The 22060-nt window shown below is 39.4% G+C and overlaps 2 protein-coding genes, 1 long non-coding RNA gene and 2 pseudogenes across 3 annotated transcripts in view; 2 read left to right on the forward strand and 3 right to left on the reverse strand.

Moving 5' to 3' along the window:
* The window catches only part of LOC139822203 (uncharacterized), a 283165-nt gene that overhangs the window by 99913 nt on the left and 161192 nt on the right, over window positions 1–22060 (reverse strand). The gene's annotated exons all lie outside the window — the stretch shown is intronic.
* Window positions 4080–5371, forward strand: LOC139822354 (uncharacterized; annotated as a pseudogene).
* LOC139822357 (uncharacterized) lies at window positions 5873–7464 on the reverse strand (annotated as a pseudogene).
* On the reverse strand, window positions 10840–13340 carry LOC139822227 (uncharacterized). The gene is made up of 3 exons (XM_071793838.1): window positions 13273–13340; window positions 13096–13202; window positions 10840–11306 (listed from the first exon to the last, which is right to left on the reverse strand). Exons 1-3 carry the CDS (start codon window positions 13338–13340, stop codon window positions 10840–10842), a joined length of 642 nt encoding a protein of 213 aa, XP_071649939.1.
* Window positions 18281–19556, forward strand: LOC139821869 (uncharacterized). The gene is made up of 2 exons (XR_011734372.1): window positions 18281–18928; window positions 19002–19556. It is a non-coding gene; the product is annotated as an uncharacterized lncRNA (long non-coding RNA).

Here is a 22060-nt window from a genome sequence, read left to right on the forward strand (position 1 = left end):
ATAAAATTTCACATTTGGACTTTGCGTCGCAATATCTCCGCTCGTAGGACACGTAGCGAAATATTATAAGAGAAACCCCCCCCCCTAATTGGACCCCAAGCTATCGATCAAGCCTACTTAGAACTTGATCCGTTCACTCGTTATCGAGATCTCAACATCTCGGGTACTCGCAACTCGTCGCGTCGCGTAAAAGAGTCACGGTCGGTCTCGCTCCGCGTGTACTTGGCGCGAGACACTACCGTGTCTCTTGATCCGAGGTTGCTTACATTAGGGAGCGTCTGCACTCATGTTTGCCGGAAGGAATCTCTGAAAATTTTTTCAATGTTAACGAGCAAAAACTAACCAATTTCAATCTTAAGCATAACAATACGTTGATTAACAAATTCAATCGAACGGTTGTCAGATCTAATACATACAGTTCGTTCTTTAATAACGATAGAACGAAGTGGCTCGTTAACATTAGCAAAAAATCGATTCCAGATAATGTTTCGAAGTTTTTAAGTCTCGGAGATAAGTTCGGTTTACCCATCACCAATAGGGACGCAAAAGATCGAATGCGTACCACTCTAGACGTGGTAAAAAACTTCGAGACTAACTGCTATAAGTTGCCGGCGAATATGGTCAACAGTGTACGTGATTCGATTGCGGAATCTCTGAAGGTTTTCCTTAATAAATCCGGACACTTAGATTACATTGATCGTCACATTTTAAATGAGTTCAAAAATTGTAAAGCATTTCTGAGGAACAACGATGATATTTTTGTCACGAGAGCTGATAAAGGCCCGATTACCGTAGTTATGGACAAAGATAATTACATCGATCGAATGACCGATTTACTCGATGATAAATTAACTTACAAAAAATTAACTAAAGATCCTATTAAATAATTAACACAGAAACTTAATCAATTAGTTAAATCGTGGCTAGACAATAATATCATCGATGAACCGACGTACTATTGTCTGAGATGCACGAATGGTAACCTGCCACGCTGTTACGGATTACCAAAGGTCCACAAAACCGGGTTCCCCCTCAGAATTATTGTTTCTGCAGTGGGCAGCCCAATGTATAACATAGCGAGTTTCTTACACTCCATTTTATATGACCACATACAAAGACCTAAATCTTACATTAAAGACAGTTGGACATTCGCAAAGACGATTAGAGATTTAAACATTGGTACCGATCAAATTATGATATCACTTGATGTATCGTCACTTTTCACAAACATTCCAAAAGAGTTGGTTCTAAAAGCTATCGAAAAGCGATGGGACGAAATTTCACCTAATACAATGTTTACTCTACCTCAATTCCTTCACGCGATTCTGATACTTGATTCTACTAGCTTTCGTTTTAATGGTAATTTTTATGAACAGACCTTTGGTAGTCCGATGGGCTCCCCTCTGTCACCGATTATTGCGGACTTGGTGATGGATGATTTGGAGACCCATTGCTTGAGCTCATTGAATTTTGTGATCCCGATTTTCTTTAGATTTGTTGACGATATCTTCGCCATAATACCCAGAGCAAAACTCGGTGACGTCTTATTCGCGTTTAACAATTACCATCCACGCCTTCAATTCACACACGAAACGGAAGCAAACAACTCGATTCCGTTTCTTGACACCGTCGTAATTAGAGAGGGATGTCGCTTATTCACTAATTGGTATAGGAAGCCTACGTTCTCGGGCCGGTATATTAATTATTCTTCAAATCACCCATTTCAGTATAAGGTCAATACAATATCGAGCTTAATAGACCGGGCAATTTTATTGGCAGATAGTCGCTTCCATGCAACCAACATCAATATCGTTAAAGAATTCTATTAAATAACTCATTTCCCTTAGAAGTTATAAATAAAAAAATTAATATCAGGCTCAGAACACTCGCGAATGCAACCGATAGAGTCAATGGGACACAGAATAAGTTTGATGCGCGACGTTGCATTGCCGTACCATGTGTGAAAGGTGTAGGCGAGGATATCCGACGCATTCTCAACACAGTTCAACTCGATGCTGTATATACCATCCCGAAAAAACTCGAGGGAATTATTCAGAGAGGAAAGGATAAACTTGTCAGAGATAATGAGACCGATCTTGTATATCGGATCGACTGTGACGACTGCGATGCAGTATACATCGGACAGACCAAACGGCATTTAATGACACGCGTCAAGGAGCACCAAAATGACATCAAAAAGCATGACAGCAATCACTCGGTTGTGAGCAAACATCGCGTTTTGTATGGTCACAATTTCTAATGGTCGGAAACCAACATCATCCATAAAGAAAAAAATATTAAAAAAAGAGAGATTGCTGAAATGTTTTTAATTAAAAAACATACGAAGACGATAAATTTAAAGAAGGATACAGAAAACTTAAATCCGATTTATGACAAAGTAATTTCATCGGTGTAAATATCATACGAACCATATTTGTTTATTCTAACAACCTACAATGTGTCAGATACCGAAAACAATCAGTATACCTCTCAACTACGACATGTTAACACGCGTTGGTCGTCGCTCCACGATAATGTTCTGCTCCGTAGAAAATTTCAATACTGACAACGCTTCATCGCAGTGGTCACTCGTTTATATTTTTAATGCGTTCTCCACTGTCACCGACTTACACGTGTGAGTTATTTTCTGCTCGCCTTTAACTGCATACTTTTTTACATTGCTCACTGACCATTGTTTCCAGCGATCAGTTGATTATTTCGGGCAAAATTTTCGAGAATGCCGACGTTTAAGTTTGTGACAAGGAATAGTTACCAGGTATCGCTATATCTATAATATGTTCTCCTGACTATTAATTTTATCCTGCTGACCGAATTATTGTTATACCGGATTGTTTGTTCTATTTAAATTGCTTGATATGGACCCGATCCGAGGGGTCGAAACGTAGCAACGTTTCAATTTATATTGCCATTAGAAGTCGAAACTAATAAACGTTTCTTGTTGATTATTGTTGGCGGAACTAACCATTCTATTTCAACCTAATACGGTTGGATTGTGAATTAAATAATGTTTCATTTGATGTAATAATTTGATTAAATAACTGATAAGGGTATATTAATAACGCTTACTCATCTGTTTATACCTGGCAACTCCACAGCTGCGCAGAGGGAAAAGTAGGCAACCTTTATTTTTCCAATTCCTTCGGGTATATTCTCTCAACTAATGCACAATTTTTATAAACACAACCAATCGAGGAAGTTGATCGAATAAATTTAATTAAAAATTTAGTTATTTAACATTATCCCAAGGCGATTTAGCTCGGCAAACTATTTGCGATGTATCAATGTATATGTTATCTAGCATATATTTTTTATCATTCATAAATAACAAATAAAGGAATAAATTTTTTATACCGGACCTCGGATTATGGTTGTCGTCGGCAGGGTAATTGAAGCGAGCCTTGGGAGATCCAATTCGGGAAGCGTCGAAGAGCCCCCGGTTAACGGGGTACGCAAATCGCGTTAATTTAGCGTTATGCTGGAGCGTTCCAGCGGTTTCGGAGCACGTGAAGGCCGCGTGCTCTTCATGCCCGTATCACACTAGCGATTGACGACTGCGTCTGCGTTTGCGTTTGCGTTTGCGTCTGCGTTTGCGCTTGCGATTAGCTATTTATCTCACATAGTGATTGCAAGCGACGGACGACTGATCGTGTATACATGTGAATTAAAAAATTGAAAATTGTGGGGGAAAAATACATTTTTATACTTGCAAACACAACTATATTAAGTTTACTGATTATATGAAAAATGGATCTGTACAGGAAGAAGAAAATTTGCGCTATTTTGATGTTTCTAATTTTGAAGCATGAAAAAGAGAGACAAGCATTTCGTAAGAAAAGAATATGGGTTAGACCATGGGTAGCTAGAAGGACACAAAAAGGTTGTTTCCGTAATCTCTTTTTGGAGTTACAACTAGAAGATCCAGAGAAGTATCGCAGGTAGGTATAAAATCTTTTTTTCTGTGACTAAGTATAGGTTATAATCAACAGAATGTGATTTAACTATACATCGTTAATTAATCGCTTTCAATAATACTACATTTTTCTGTCAGATGTCTTCGTATGATCCCAGATATGTTTGAAGATCTTGTGGAAAAATTGAGCCCATTAATTAAAAGACAGGATACACACCTTCGGTAAAATATCTCACTTGCAGAAAGGCTTGTTGTGACATTACGTCATTTAGCAACAGGTTGTAGAACAAGTCTGTTTCAAGCAAGTTACAATGTATTTTACCTATTTTCCATTATGAAACAATTCTGTTGTCTGTTGTCCAGGCGAAAGTCAAGAATCATTATCTTATCATTTTCGTCTTGGGCAAAGCACTATATCAGGAATTATAAAGGATACTTGTCGTGCCCTCATTTCTGTTTTGCAAGAAAACATCTTAAATTTCCCGACAGTGAATTAGCTTGGAAAGTAATTGCTCATGATTATATGCAAAGATAAAATTTTCCGAATTGCTTGGGTGCCATGGATGGTAAACACTGTCTGATAGATCCTCCACTTCAGTCTGGTTCTTCATATTTTAATTACAAAGAAACATTCAGTATTGTGCTTTTGGGGCTTGTGGATGCTCAACTCAGATTTATATTTGTTGATCTGGGCACAAATGGGCGAGTATCTGACAAAGGAATATGGAATAAATGTACCCTAAAACATTATTTGCAGAAAAATTACATTAATATACCTCCACCAAGCCCTTTACCAGGTACCGAGCAGGATTTTCTTTATGTGATTATAGGAGATGAAGGTTTTGCTCTATCTACAAATGTGCTTATTCCTTATCCTAAAGAACAATGTACAGGCAGAAAGGAGAGGAGAATTTATAACTACAGGTAACTACAAGTAAAAGTAAGGAAATAGGTGTTTTTTTTATAAATCAGTATTAATTAAATTCTACATTCAATAATTGCAGATTGTCTAGAGCAAGACGATGTTCGGAAAACGCATTTGGCGTTATGATCAACAGATTTAATATACTCAGATCTCCTATGAGATATGACCCAGATGATGCGCGTGATATTGTACTGGCCATTTGTTGTCTTCATAACATGTTGAGATCTCACAGTGTAGGCCGTATAATGTATACTTCACCAGGATACATTGATATGGAAAATGAAATGACAGGTCAGTTCCAATATGGAGATTGGCGAAGAGCACAAGGACAAGGTTTAATACAGTTGCAACATCAAGGAGGCAACCGCCATGCTTCTGCTGCTTTGCAAATGCGAGAGACTTTATGTAAATATTTCAATAACGTTGGAAGAGTACCAAGGCAAGATGAGGCAATTCATTGACAAGTGATATACTTTTGAAGAAATATACTTTCGTAGAACTTCTTATTTTGTGTTTACTACAGTGTAATATATTTGGAAATTAAATATTTATAAATAAACAATATTTGTATTTTTTTTAAACAAAGGATTAATTTTATTTTTCTATTATGAACATAAGAAATATCAGTAGAACATTTAATATGAGTAAAGGCTTTATAATCTTTCTATCAAGTCTCAAAAATAAAATAAAACAAATAAAATCTGTATAATCAAACTAAAAATAACATTCTCGATATGTTGAAACGCATAGTTGCTTACTAGATTAATGATAATTAGGTATTTTTAATTGTATTATTTAATAGTATAATGTTTAAATATTTTTGGTTAAATATTTACATACAAAAATACTTAATTACTTTAAATCTAATAAATAATCAAGTATTTGTGTTTTATATACTTATTGCACACAAAACTAAATCTAATTTTTCTCTGGAAAATCAAAATTTAACGTATGCAATATATAAAGTTATTCAAATAGAAAAATATATATTTAATGAAAAAAATTATATATATGTATTAAAACTGAGACAGTAGTTTTAATATCTCATTTTCACACAGTTTACGCTGATCAGGTGTCATTTGACGCAATTTTGCTGCAATAAACGATCCTAATGTAAAAGCAGAGTCAGTAGGTGTAGATGAATTATCAAGTGTAGTTTTTGAATCCGGTTTGCACAAAACTTTGTTTTTTCCATTAAAGTGTCAGACTTTCTTTTAGCCTGTCCTCGTTTAATATACATCTGATTCTCAGCATCTTGTATTTTGGGAACTGATGATAAAGGCCTTGTTAATGCTGCTGGCTGTGAATACAAAATATTCCATGAGGAGAGGTTAATATTCTGGAAGTTTATAATATCAACAACTTGCTTCAACTTACTGTGTAGCTTGTGCTTGCAACACTTCTAGATGATATTGATAAATCTGTGGAATTATCGGACAACCCTTCCGTTGGTTGAATCATAAATTTCTGCAACAAATAATTTTATTGTACTAATTTCTCAATAAATTATGTTCAAACGTTGTCAAAGCACTATTTCAATAATCTTACTTCCATAGAGTCATTATAATAAACATTTAAAACTGTAGATTTCTCAGCAACAACTTCTTCTTGATCCTCTTCCGCTCTACATGGTGGCCACTGTATCAATGATTCATTTGACGTTTGTTCCTCTATCTGTGACATAGTATCATCAGGTTTCTCTGAGGAAATAGTGAGATTTGAGATGGAAGCACTCTGAACTGCTGCCTTTTGTAAAAACTTTAAGCGATCGTACAGAGGCCTTTGGAATATAAATATCCGCAGTGCCCTTTCCACTGCGTTTGGACTCCGTCATTCTCCTCAAATTTGACATGAAAGTATCTCTCATACTTTTAAATATGCTTGCTACAATAGACCCTACAAAGGAAGAGGACATTTTACTTTAAAGGCATGCAATTTATTTGTATACATAAACTCTTTTAACTTTTGCATTATACACAGATGTGTTAATTTGAAAACTATACAAAATCAATACATAACCTATATTATGTACTATGTTATGAAATAGTTATTGATAAAAATAATTTCTTAATTTGTTTTTTTCTACATTAATACATATAATACAATTTTACCTGAGAAGCGAGGTCCTAAAGAACAGGCCACTTCTTCCTAAACTTCTTCTTTCAGATCTACTCTTTTGTAGAGCTCAGATGTACAATCCCATAGGATAGGTCTACACTCTACTAGATTGATCAATGTAAATTCAATATCTTTGGAAAATAAATGTTTTCTTCGGTGGCATGATTACTAACGTAGATTTCACGTTCGTAAATTTCCAGATTCTCTTCAATTTTCGTTCCAATACATGAACTATATGTGCCACTACTGGTCACATGACTACAAGTCGTTTTGTGATTGGTTGTGTTTGGTTCACCATTATGAAAAATAGACGGACGGCTAAATGGGAATCGCGAATCGCAATCGTCAGCAGCTTCTTTCTCATTGGTCAAAAGATAATCGTAGACGCAAACGCAAATGCAAACGCAGTCGTCAAATAGAAATCGTGAATCGCAATCGCCAGCAGCTTCTTTCTCATTGGTCAAGAGATATCGTAGACGCAAACGCAAACACAAACGCAGACGCAGTCGTCAATCGCTAGTGTGATACGGGCATTACGAGGATAGAGAGAATCGTTAGCGTAGATTATCTATGATCATTCGGAGTCACTTCGTGCGTTTCGAGTTATTTGGAGCAAAAGGTGGTGTGGCCTTCTCCACACCTGGCGCCCAACACATTTCGCGTTCGTATCCGGCTCTGACACCCGCTCTACATCATTGTGACGCTGGGCTGTGTACCGTGGTGTATAACCGCCACGGGCAGTATAAAATAGCGTCGCAAAATTTATCTTGCCTTTGCATTTTTTCTTGGTGTCTTCTTTCTATAGGATTCATTATTTTTCTTTTTCTAGAAAAAGAGGAGTTTGATGCAGTGTTCATTTCATTAGCAGAAGATTTTTGTTCGTCCGTGCTTCCTTCCTTTGTATTTTCATCAGCGCTACTCAATTCTTCGTTAATTATCAATCCTTTGCTGCTACTGCAAGTAGCTACCGGTGTGACTTCTGGTTTATTATGAAGTATTTTGTTCATAACTTCAAAATACTCCCATTTCTTTCGACCCTTGCCTGATTTCGAGTTGTGTTCTTTAATATTTTTATACATCTTTAACAAGCCATTTTGTGTCGCACTGTTGCCATGTAATCAAAAAGCCGAATTTATCTTGAAGAATTTTGGAGATTTTTACCCAGACATACTTTCTTACTGAATTTGGAATTGATCTTGATATTCTTCAACTAAAGCTATCAATCCCAAAGTTAATTTATTTGTCCACACTTTAGTTTTTTCTTCATTTATACTCTTGCAGTTCTGGTCTACAATGCTCTGCCGCTCATTTTCTTTATTTTCTTTTGTCTATATGACCGTAATAGGTTGATAACTGTCATCTACAAAAATAATATATTTTTAAACATTATAAATAATATGCCAAAGCTTGAATTATATAACAAGTTTTGATTAAAAAATTTATAAAATTTTTAGATTTTAAGTAACTCAAATTATAATTAGTGATAAAAACACCACTATATAAAAAAGTTTGTTAAAGATGTACAAAAATATTAAAAAACTCGATGTCAAGAAAAGTCGAACAAGATAAGAATATTTTAAAGTTATGAACAAAATACTTTATAATAATAGTATAATTAACTAGAAACTACAGCTGTAGCTCTATTTGCAATAGTAACAAGTTTAATAATTAACAAAGAATTTACCTTTTTTATTATATAAATATTGTTGACCGTCAATATTCAATATCTCGAATGTTTCAGCATCATTTTCAGAACAAACATTAATTGAAGACATAATTGCTGATCAATCAAAACTATCAAAAGGATACTGCAATCTTAACCTTGAAATTTTAACCAAGAAACAGTCTAAAGCCCGTATCAGAGAGCATGCAGTTTGATATAACAAAAGAACATTGCACACAATGGCTACAATGGCGCTAACGGCATCGTTTCGACTAATACAATTCAATTTTTGCGCGCAAATAACCGTCTCCTTTACGAGCTCAGTCATTAAAGAGCGAATCGAGGAGCTCGATTTGCTCTGAAACTGTTAATACCGAACGCAGATAAGATGACACAGAGCAAACAGATATGCATTGCCGAACGATTTGCGAGGTAAAAAAGCACTCCGATGCCTCACATTTGTATTGCCGAACGCAGTAATTATCTGCGTTCGTGCGATTTATTTTCTCGTCCCCGCAAATCTCAGCGCTGTCCGCATACACCCTGCCCCTCCACCGTTAGGTGAGCTAGCTACTTCTCGTGCCGAGGACGGTGCCGACTTTCGCGGACCTGGTCGTTTCGCGATTCGCGGACGCGACTCGTGCGCGTCTGGCGCTCAAACGATTCATCGCGGTCAAGCCGCCGTCCGAGGGCGAGGGCTCCGAACGTGAGAGACCCTCCATCCTGCTTTCCCCCTTTTTGCTCCGCTTTTGGCAACGAAAAAGCGTGACAATACATTACTTTATATATAAAACTTTTTTTAATAGGCAAAATCCAGTGATGAGTCATTGTCTAATAGAGAGTCAAATACAAATGTACGTGGAGCACTAAATATTTTTTTCATTATGTTTATAATTTCATAAATAGTTTAATCAGTGATATTTCAATTTCTCAAGTCTTTGAATCATGAAATGTATATCTCTCACTAATATGTTTTGCAATATACATAATGTGAAAAATAAAATGTTCTTTATGCGTTCAGCATACATCACCAGTGAGCTTTTTATCAGATTATGGAAATAACAGTTTTAACTTAAGCAATAACTATCTATTAAATGATAGAAATTCGGGTAGCGATGAAGAGGAGGTGAATTATTTCAATGATGAATCATGTGAAAATATTCCGCATAAAAATTAAAATAATGAGGTTATTGTTGTCACATTGTAACGTTACATTTCAATAATGGCCCTGTTATTATGCATCTCATTTTATTTATGTAAATACTAATTTGATCATATAATAATAAGATTCTATAATATTTGTTGTAGGATGAACGAGGTAAGCTTCTTTATGAAGGCTGCCGTTTAATTGCTAATGAAAGCGCAGTTCTCATAATGAGCTTTATAATTAAGTGGGAGTAGGTAAGCTATGGGCATTTTCTAACTAGGGGGCAATGAAGGGGTGTGAGGGGCGGAAGGGGGTACCGCGTTTTCGGGCGTCGCAAAGGAGGGGGAGGGGGTACCGCGTTTTCGGGCGCCGCGGGGGGGGGGGGGGGGGGTACCGCGTTTTCGGGAGTCGCGAAGGCGGGAGGAGAGGGGTACCGCGTCTGCGGGCGCGCCGCGGGGGAGGGGTCCGCGGAGTGAGGGAACCCGCGTTTGCGTTTTCGGGCGCCGCGGGGGAGGGGAGGTACCGCGTTTTCGGGCGCCGCAGGGGGATGGGGTCCGCGTTTTCGTTGCGCCGCGGGGCGAGGGGACCCGCGTTCGCCGCGCCGCGGAGTCCGCGTGCAACGGCCGCGTCGGTCCGCGTGACATCACACGGCACGCTCGCGTTATCTCCCCCTCGTAGATGTTTTCTCGCGCCCCCGTCCCCCGGTCGCACGCGTCTTCTCGTTCGCGCAGTGTCTCGCGCCCCCGTCCTCCCGTTCGCGCGCGTCTTCTCGTTCGCGCGGTCTTTTTCTCTCGTGCGCGGTCCCTCTCGCTCCCGGCCCCCTTCGCGTTCTCGCTCGTGGCCCCGTTCGCGGTCTCTTTTCTTCGCGTTCTCGCTCGCGATTGCGTATCTTTTCTTCGCCAACGATATTTAATTGTTTAGATCTTCGCGATATTTAATTTTTAATATTACATTTAAGTATACGATAAACGAAGTCAGCTTAATGACAGGGAATGGGATGAACGGTAAATAAAAAGGAAAAATAATTAAAACCTTTTTAATCATATTATATGCATTTATTTATCATGTAGCGCATTATACACAATAGTATCTAAAGCGTAAGCTAATAATTCGCAATCAATAATCAAATTTTCATCATAAACTTCACGCAAGATTTTAACTGCATTACATTTATCGGTGATACAATTTTGGCGTAAAATTGTTACAAACTGTTTAAATTTTTCACTTACACCATGAACATTTTGATATAGTTGAAAATACACATTTTCGACGCAATGTTCTAGTTCGAACAGAAAGAGTACGGTTGACGGTTTCATGTACAAGCTGGTGTCGCACGATGTCAATTTTACAATATCTGCGTCACGTATTTTAATGAGTTCCAGATCTTGAAACGCTAGCGATGATGGCTCCGATGACTGCACGAGTCGCTGAATATCTGCACGTTTTTCGATGAATGTCACCCACGTTGCATGAGGCAGAATTATCCGATTGCCACGGTTATCGCCAATAAGTATTGTGACGACAACGACGATGTCCTCACGGTCTCGCCGGCCGTGGAGGAGCGCGCCGTCGCTTCATTCACTAAAGATCTCTTTATAAATCGCGATACTTCTCTCCGAAACCCAGATGGTAGCTCGACTAAATATTGTTATTTTGTAAATGTTGGGCGCCAGGTGCGATTCCTCGCACCACGATACACGAGATCGCAGTATTCTCAGGCGTGGGTTTCTTTGATTAATCGCGGTTGGAAGAGGAGAGGGAGCGTAGCGCAATTAACACACCCGAGTAACAAGAAACATAAAGTTATATTTTATTTTAATGCAGATAACAAGTGGAAGGTATGCGTGTTCCACGGCGAACAAGCAGAATTCGAGTACGCGCCACGTGTCACCCCACGATCGCGATACTCATTCCGTCGCGGAACTGCACAGCAATCCCGGTCGAATTCGTACAAGACTATTCCCCGACATAAATTGCAGCGAATTCTACCCGGACGGTCAAACGCGAAATACTCGAAAACGTTTACTTCTAACAAGCGCACGAGGTCCCACTTTTATCACTATCACAATTTCCTTACAATCTACCGCGACAGAGCTGGGGATCTTCACTCCCCACGAGACGCACGAATGGACTCACCCGTAAACGCGACACAACCGTGAGCCATTAATCCCGATGAAACGCACGAACATCCACTTATAATTAGCGCGAACCTAACCGGCAACGATAATCACGAGGCTCTTACACACGCGAGAGCAACCTCCCGAAACTACGGCACGGTTAAGCAAACGGCGATTACAAAATTACACACGACAAAATCACACTCAACGAAATTACACGCAACGACGCGACGAAATCACACGCACGCTGACTGTCGGCGACCGTACGTTCGCATCCCCGAGACGGGCACTCGCAATCACTTTTTCGCACGGGCCCTCCCGCGGTATGGTACTCGGTATTATTCAGGTTACGGTGGATTTCATCTATTCTCGCGGCACAACGCGACTCCCGGGAGGGCCTTAGTATTACAACGACCTTACTTTGGGGAGGCTGAGCAGTGACCTTACAATTAATCCCTCGTTCCGGCAGCTCGTCGTTCGGGTCGCAGGGCTGGATGGTACCGGGATGGCAGCTCGCACGACAGTGGCGTTCCTTCGGCCCGGCGGGACCACGCTGGGCCCGCGCGCGCCGGTTTCCCTAGCCCGGTCGGTGCTGTGCCCTGGCCCTTCTAGGCGATCGCCGCGCCTTGCGAGGGCGCCCCTTGCATCCGCGGTCGTCCGCCGGCGGCAGTTTTAAAGCCCGCCTGTGTGAGACCGGCTGTCCAGGCCGCGACTAATCATCCGGTTGTTCGACGGCCAGGCTGGACGAGCCATGGCTCGTCGACCGGTGGCGGTGTCCCGGTGGTGACCCCGTTCCTCGACGGGACCTTCGTCGGGGCGTCCCCCCTCTCGGGTCTTCCGTTTTCCGGGTTGCAGTGCTGTTGTGCGGGCTATATGGGTGCCTTGACAGGCCAGCGGCTGTTCCGGCTGTGGGCTCCAGCGTGACCCGTCCGACGACCGTCCGTCCTTGGAAGCTTCCGGCTGTCCACCCGTAAGTCCCTCGGTGCGGCATACGCCGTTACAAACTCCGTGACCCTGGCCATCTGCTCCGCGCTCCCTCGATACCTGTAACGATCGTAAAAGATCTTAATCCTAACCTAAAACGTTCGCTCTCCGCCCGCCCCGGGCGGAGGCACTATCCCTGACGCCTCCTTCGGCCGAGCTCCCATCTGGGGTGAGGGACGTTACATTTGTCACGTCACAGTATATCCACAGAGGACATAGGTCCCGCGTTGATTCCAACATCCAAAAATTTATATGCTGTCGATGTCATGGCAAATCTCCTTCTCAAAATACGTGGCGTGTAGCGGGGTTTATCAAAACTGAAAAAATACAATTATGTTTATAAAAGTTTTTTTTGCACAAGTATATACGAAAATTAGCGGTACTTACTCATTGTGCTGTTTCTCGCACACTTTATCCTGAATCGGAACGTAGTAGTTCGCACCGTGAGTGTTCATCGTATCTGTAGGCTGTTTGCGACGTACTCGAACCGTTTCAAACTCTCGACTGCGCGCTAGAATCCTCGCAGATATTTTTTCTGCGATCTTAAAAATGCAAGATTGCATTTCAGCCAAGCGTCGCTGCTGCAGGATGACCACCACCACCACCACAATCCACATGTTAAATGTGATATATTTGTCAAGAACATACATGTCTCGCGATGATTTCATCGAACACGTGCAAAGCTGCAAATTTTGCAATTTCGCATAAGTCAATGGAGCGTTATTGTTTTCAAGAACATGTCGCGACGTGTCTCGCGATAATTTTATCGAACACGTGCAAAACTGCAAATTTTGCAATTTTGCATAAGTCAATGGCGCGATATCGTTTTCAAGAACATACGTGTCTCGCGATGATTTCATCGAACACGTGCAAAACTGCAAATTTTGCAAATAGCACCGATGTACGGCCGTTGCATTGATACAGATCAAATCACCAAAATTTAATGGCGTGATATCATTTTCAAGAACATACGTGTCTCGCGATGATTTCATCGGACACGTGCAAAACTGCAAATTTTGCAAATAGCGCCGATGTACGGCTGCTGAGAACACGATGAAATTAGATATGATAAAAAGCAAACAATACATCATTAGTAGAATATAAAATGAATAATCTGGGAATACGCTCAGTAGTCGAGAATTGGAAGTCGTAAGTGCAACAAATGGTGTCAAAAAGAGGATCGTGCAATAACATAGAGCAAGTGTTGTTGGAGCCCTTTTAATCCTTTTTAAATTTGCGGGAAGACTTTGCCGCGTGGGAGCAACGATGCGACGAGTTTATCGAATCGTTGGAAGAACAAAGCCGAATTGAGAGGATTGCAGTGCAGGGAGTTGTTCAAAAGAATAGTTTATGTTCATATGTAAGTCTATATTATAACACTCCCCGTATCACACCTAATAAGGTAATAGTAAAAAATGGACACGCCACGTAAGTAAGTTCGTCACACGACACGACCGCTCAGTTAGGCTGAAGGATCTAGAATCGACGCGCCGGGGCCCTTTGCGGCCCGCGCAGCATCGGCGCATGCCTAGGAGGGGATAGTAAGAGGGAAGGAGAGACAAGAGCAGGGCGCTCCAGTATTCTCACACAAATTAAACGGCCACGATTATCGATTGATCTTAAAGAGTCATTGATTGGTCTCAAACAGTCGTTGGTCGCTTGTATCGCACGACTCGAAAGTTTGAAAGATTCGGTACGTCAACGTTTCGTGCATGTGGGTGCCGGATACAGTGCGAGTGAGACAGGACTCAGATGGCGCGAGATAGATACGGCTTTTGAAAGCCGTATACTGACTGGTGCGGTAATAAATTCCAAACACATCGACCCTCGTCAATTTCTCAAAGATGCGGGAGACATTGTACTCGATCATGTGCGGAACGTCATGCAACCAGTGTTGCGATTCGGGCTAGGCAATATGGCGTATGCGTGACTTTGCGCATGCGCAGCAGTGGGGATACAGCGACGTGCATATACACGACACGTATGGCTGGCACAGTTCTTGGTGCCCTTCTGCCTGGCGGGATATATTTGGCGGGACAGGACAAGGTTAGGTAAGTAGTACTACGTTTACGCGAGCGTTACTTCTGTAGTAACTTACGATAATTCCTTCGCGTAAACGGGATTTTGTAGTAATTTACGATAATTTACTCCGCGTAAACGAGTGAATTATCGTAAGTTACTACAGAAGTAACGCTCGTGTAAACGTAGTATTGGTAAGATTTTATAACATTAGACGTTTATTTCATCGACTGCAATTGGCAAAGATTTTTTAAGTTAAGCATGGATGATTGCAATAGAAATAGAAGCACAGGAGCTATTAAGAAACGCAAAATTAGAAAATTTAAAATATTATGGCTAGATGAAAGTATTTTTAAAGGATGGTTAGCTCCACATCCTACACAAGAAAAAGCTCTTTGTACTGCATGCAATAAAGCCATCACATGTTGCAAAACACATCTAACTAAACATTCGCAATCGGTCCCACATTTAAAAAACATAAAGTCTCAAAATTTAAATATTGATTTAGCAGACACCGAGGATAGTAGAGTCACTCTTTCTCATAAAGATAAAGTTAAACGCGCCGAAATAAAATTAGGAGCATTTTTTGCTGAGCATAATATTTCTTTTCAGTGCTCGAATCATTTAATTCCAATACTAAAAGATATTTGCAAAGAACCTGAAGTTGTAGCAGATATTTCACTAGCTCGAGATAAGTGCACACATGTTGTTACCAAAGTAATTGCAAAACGCGAAACTGAGAAAGTTATTAAAAATATTCAAAATAGTAAATTTTCGATTTTAATAGACGAAAGTACAGATATATCCGATTCAAAAGTTATGTGTGTTCTTGTTCAGTATGTTTCTCCCTTAACTAAAAAGGTAACAACACAATTATTAGATTTATTATGTATGGACGCAACAGATAGTTCCGCGAACAAAATTTTTGAAACATTTAAAACTGCATTTGCAAAAAAAAGAAATTCCTTTAACAAATATTGTCGGAATGGCAAGTGACAATGCATCTGTTATGATTGGATGCAATAATTCTTTTATGTCACGTTTGAAATTAGAAGTACCGGGTCTTATCACGTTAAATTGTATTTGTCATTCATCAGCGCTTATATCGAATAAAGCTTGTGGAAAACTTCCAGAGTCTTGCGAAAATTTGATTCGAGGAGTTGCTACGTATATCTCGGGTAGTGCTAAGAGAGTTAAAATTTTTAGTGAATTTCAGACATTTTTCAATGTAGAAAACAATAAGATTTTAAAATTATCAAATACTCGGTGGTTAGTTTTACACAAATGCATTGTTAGATTACTGGATAATTGGGAAGCTTTAAAACATTATTTTATGTTGGCTGCAGTAGAAGAAAAGTTAAAATCTGCGGAACTTATTTCAAATCAATTAAATAATAATTTGATAAAAGCATATTTGTTATTTTTAAAATATTCATTAAATTTTTTTAATAGCTTTAATGCTCAGTTTCAATCTCGTAAAATTCTAATTCATACATTATTTGAAAGTAGCCAACAATTAATTCGCGAGATAGCACAAAATTTTGTAATTTCGGAAGCTTTAGAGAATATTATTGACTTCAATATAAATGATCAAAGTATTAGGAAAGATGTTAATAACATATATGTTGGACCGGAATGTGAAAGTTTATTAAAAACATTGCCATTAGAATGCGCGCGCGAAATTAAATCAAATTGTTTAGAGTTTTATGTAACTGCGGTTCGCGAAATGTTGAAACGTTTGCCGTATAAAGATCCCGTTTATGAGCAATTTCAGTTTTTACATCCAAAAATTGCTCTTTGTGATAAAGCTAGAGATAAATTTGAAAATTTAAATATTCTTGCAACGCGTATAGGAAATATTGATTTAACACAATTAGCTAACGAGTGGAGATTTTTACCTGCAGCTTTTAATGATGAAGAAAAAAATAAGTTAGCCACTTTAGAAATTGACGACATGTGGAAAAACATATTAGAATTTAAAAACTCTGAAGGGGAAAAAAAATTTCAACATTTACAGTTATTAGTCGACGCGGTTCTTTCTTTTCCCCATTCAAATGCCAAAGCTGAACGTATTTTCTCAATAGTTACGGACGTAAAAAGTAAAAAAAGAAACCGATTATCGAACGAAACTGTTTCCGCGATTAGTGTTATACGATCGAGTTTTCAAGCGGAAGGTATTAATTGTATGAATTTCGAAATTGATTCCGAGCATCTTAAATTACATAATCCGCAAAATTTATATGACATTTCAAGCAAATCATGTGATGGTTCTTAATGTTTTTATTTTTAGTATTTTATTTTTTATGCTTTGTACATAATTTTTTAATTATTTGTATAACATTTATTTTTTGTTTTTTAGCATAAAACATCTAGCCAATATAATTTCCATGCATGTTAGTTATGTATAAGAATTAATATTATTTTATTTTTTCAGATTTTATTATATTTTTTATTTAATATTTATGATTTGATATACATAAGTACGTGAAGTACCTGAGGAGAGCTAATAATACGTTGCAATATTATGTTTGTTAATTTAAGATTTTTATTTTATGTCTAATAGCTTTCCAAATTTTAATTATTATTAATAAAATATTTAAAATTTTGTTTTCTTTTAATATTATATGTATATCCTCAGTTTAAGTATGTTTGTTATTAATTAATAGCATATATGTTTTTGTTGTATGAATACTGGTAAGGTTTTTGGCAGTTTTCCTTACCCTTGCAACGAATGTTGGTATTCTTTGAGATCTCTGCCAAATAAAATATTTTTATTTTATTTATATAAAAATTGTTTTATTTAAAGAATGTATAATCCCTTTCCTTCTTCTTGTTCTCTCTTTATTATAATTAATATTTATAAAAATAGTTAAATTATATATACAATATTTACTAGCTGTTTACCCGGGCTTCGCCCGGGCGTCGTTTTTCTTCAAACAACTTTATTTGTGTTTCAATATCCTTATTGTGGACAAACATAAGGAGTATGTCGGGTGGTTGATTTAAAGACGGTAGTTTAACTTTTCCGCATAAATAACACATTCTAGGTGCTTAAGTTTTAAACTTCTTTAAAGAATTTTATATATTAGTATAGATATATACACAATTTAACCATTTCATCAATAAAAATATATATATTAATTCTATTTTCACATGTATATGTATATACTTCACATTTTTAATAAATTAAACAAATTTTAGATACTTTTAATAGCCGGGTAACAGTAGTGCCTCTTTTCACTTGTACTAGACACTTTACTGACACCGTATCGCCGCGCATGCGCAAAATAGCCTAGCCCGAATCGCAACACTGCATGCAACGACATGACAATGTAAAAATAAACACAATGTTTAATGGCAAATTTGTTGCGGGTGACAAACGCGCGAATAAAAGTATCGCAACGAGAAACTATGAACTCTTTCGTGAGTCCGATCTGCACGAGTGGTACAAGCGACACGTCATTGAGCCTACCTTAGCAAAGCTGGAGGAATTCCAGAAACGTGATAGCGGGTGGGCGTTGTCGCGTATACTCAATTTAATGGTAAATGTGAACAAATACAATCCATTGCACGCGGGGTGTTTTGTGGAAATACCGCGAAAAATTAAAAAGAAGAAGGCGGTGATAAACGTGCGATCAATGGACGACCCTCGTGCATGTTTCGCATGGTCAGTGGTGGCTGCTCTGTATCCAGCCCAAAGAAATGCAGATCTGGAATCGTCGTATCCTCATTACATGTCGGTGCTAAATCTTACGGACATTGAGTTTTCAATGACGTTGGATCAAATTAAAAAATTTGAAAATCACAACAACATCTCCATCAACGTGTTCAGCATCAAAAAAAAAAAAAACAAGGAACTTGCTATCCTGCCAATACGGCTCGCCGACCGAAAGATGGATAGACATGTAAATCTGCTGTACATGCATGACGACAACGTGGAACATTTTGCATGGATTAAGAACCTATCCCGCCTAGTGAGCTCACAAATGAGCAGACATCATGGTCGGAAATACTTTTGTAATCGGTGAGTATACATCCAAATAAAAATAAAAATAATTCATACGTAAAAGATATATAAAAAATTTCATTATTTACAGATGTTTGCGCTACTTCGGCTCCAGCGAGAAATTGGAAGCCCACACCGTCGACTAGGGATGGGCAATACTGTATCGATATTTTGAATATCGATACTTTTGGGCTGTAATATCGATATTTTGTATCGATATTTTACATTCCGATATTAGCCTGTATCGATATTCGAACATGAATATCGAACTTTCGATACAGTCCATAATTCGACGGATATATCTTCCTCGCCTGATCGTGAGTGTATACCGTCAATTGCGCACGCAGCAGCTACTTGGCATGTGATAGTTGTGATTGGTTACCAATTACGTGTCTAGCACGGGTTGGCGCAAATTTTGCGCGGCACGTGAATGGCTGCCATAAGTATTATGTGCCGTGAGAAATCTGTAATAAGATAGTAGAGTTAAAAGAAAAGTGTTGCAACTACTCTGACCGCGACTGTACATTGTCAATTTGTCAACTTTCTATTTAATCATTTACAGGAACATGTACCTTCTTTTGTTCTCTGTTTGCGTGAATTTTGTATCCAAATTTATTACAATTAGCATAAAACTACTTGTCGCATATGTATCTGTCATAATTGATTTCTCCTTTTCAAACAATAACTTGATCTCCATGCCGTTTGCAATACTGTGACTTTATATTTAAGATAATTAGTGTATATTAATAGTGTATTTCTGTAACTTTTTTTATCATTATAACACATATGTAAATAACTAATCGAAGAAAACGAACTTAACAATGACGACGGATTAGCGGGCTGCTTTGTGTGTTCTCAAAATTAAATTAAAATATAACTAATAATAGAGATATCGACAGTATCGATACTGTTAAATATCGATATTTTTCGCCCGATATTTTTAGTGTATCGATATTCTTATTTATGATACGTATCGATACGAAATATCGATATTTCTCTTGTATTGCCCATCCCTACCGTCGACTGTCAGGAGATGTACGACTGCGCGATCAAGTTAACGATAACGACCGAGCGATAACGACAAGTGGTTGGCCTTTAAGAATCACAACAGAAAGGAACGAGTTCCGTTTATTGTATACGCCGACCTGGAATGTACCCTGGAGAAGATGGAAGCGGATCCGGAAACGTCCAGGTACACATATCAGCATCATCGCGTATTTAGCATAGGGTACTACGTGCGTTGCTCGTACGACGAGTCGTTATCAATGTATCGGTTTCGTCGCGATAAGGATTGCGTCGCGTGGTTCGCCGAGGAGCTAAGACGTTTAGCTCACGATGTAAAGACTACCTTGTCTACTAATATACCCATGGCGGATTTCACGCGAGACGAGTGGGAAAAGTTTAACAGCGCAACGCACTGTCACGTGTGCAAAAAACCGTTCGAGCCAGACGACGTGCGAATACGCGACCATTGTCACCTGACCGGCCGATACAGAGGTCCTGCGCATTCCAATTGTAATCTGAACTACAAAGATTTGCATTGCATTCCCATAGTTTTTCATAATTTATCGGGATACGATGCACATTTTATTATAACGAAAATAGCAACAGCGTGCGAAGGACACGTAGACTTACTCACAACTACAAAAGAAAAATACATTTTGTTTACGAAAAACGTTAAAAGCACCGAAGATAAAGATAAGAAAACTTGCGTCAAATTGCGATTTATTGATTCATACAAGTTTCTCACCGCTAGTCTCGACAAATTGGCATCTTATCTCAGCAAGGATAAACTGCGAATATTGCAACGCGAATTTTGTAAATTATCCGCAGAAAATTTTGATTTGCTGACAAGAAAAGGTGTATTTCCGTACGAGTACATTGACTGCGTCGAAAAGTTGGAGGACTTGTGTTTACCACCGCGCGACTCGTTTTACAGTTCATTGACAGGTGACACCGTATTCGAGAGCGATTACGCTCACGCCGTCAACGTCTGGCAGCGGTTCTCCATTCGAACGCTCGGTGACTACAGCGATTTATATTTCAAAACCGATGTCTTGCTGCTGGCCGACATCTTTGAAAATTTTCGCGATAGTTGCGTCGCGAGTTATGGACTCGATCCGGCGTATTATTATACTCTACTGGGTTTTACGTGGGATGTTATGTTGAAACATACACACATCAATTTCGAATTGCTCACCGACATTGACATGGTCATGTTTATCGAACGCGGAATACGCGGCGGTTTTGAGTCAATGTTCGAACATGTATGCGCTGGCCAACAACAAGTACATGCAGTCGTACGATCCATCGAAACCGTCGTCGTACCTGATGTATTTCGACGTAAACAACCTGTACGGCTGGGCAATGAGTCAACCATTGCCATACGCAGATTTTAAATGGGTCGACGACGTAACCGATTTTAATGTTATGGATGTCGCGTTGGATTCCTTGATAGGATACACTCTCGAAGTCGACTTGGAGTATCCGCAACATCTTCACGACGCGCACGTGGTATGGCCACTGGTCATTTGTCGTTTAATTTCGCTAAATGTTTTATGCGGTCTCGATTATTTAGCCCTCGGTGATTGCTTAACCGTTATAATTTTATCGCTAGCGCTTCTACTTCGCGAGTTCCGCTTACCACGTTTCTTTTATTACGAGGTCACCCGTTATCCGCTTTGCGACATACCTGGTGCCTCCAAACGTACGCGAGTATTTGGTAACGTTCCAACGCCTCCCCTACATGTGGTCCGCTGACCGTTGGTCGAGGCCCGCTTCTGGCTACGCCCTGGAGTCGCCTTCGGCCTCTATTCGCTCCCCGGTTGGCCCGTTGGACTCCGGCCGTTGCCGCGCCTCCGTGGTATCGCGACCTTCGATCCCGCGCGTTCGGTACGCTGTTTATTCTTACGCTCGCGTCGACCCTGACGACTACTACGCGCTCGCCTGGTTTGTTCGCCGGTGCGGCCTCTCGTTCGTCTGGGCCGTTTACCATTTCGCTTGGTATATGGATCCCGTTATTTACCCATCGAGCCTATCGATTGCCGGTGTCGGTGGTGTTCTCGCGACGCCCGTGTTACTTTGGCATCGATAATTGGTCATTTGATCTCGTAGTTCGCGCGGTTCCCTTACCATGACATATGGTAAGGC

Source organism: Temnothorax longispinosus, chromosome 11 (assembly GCF_030848805.1).
Source record: "Temnothorax longispinosus isolate EJ_2023e chromosome 11, Tlon_JGU_v1, whole genome shotgun sequence".
NCBI lineage: Eukaryota > Metazoa > Arthropoda > Insecta > Hymenoptera > Formicidae > Temnothorax > Temnothorax longispinosus.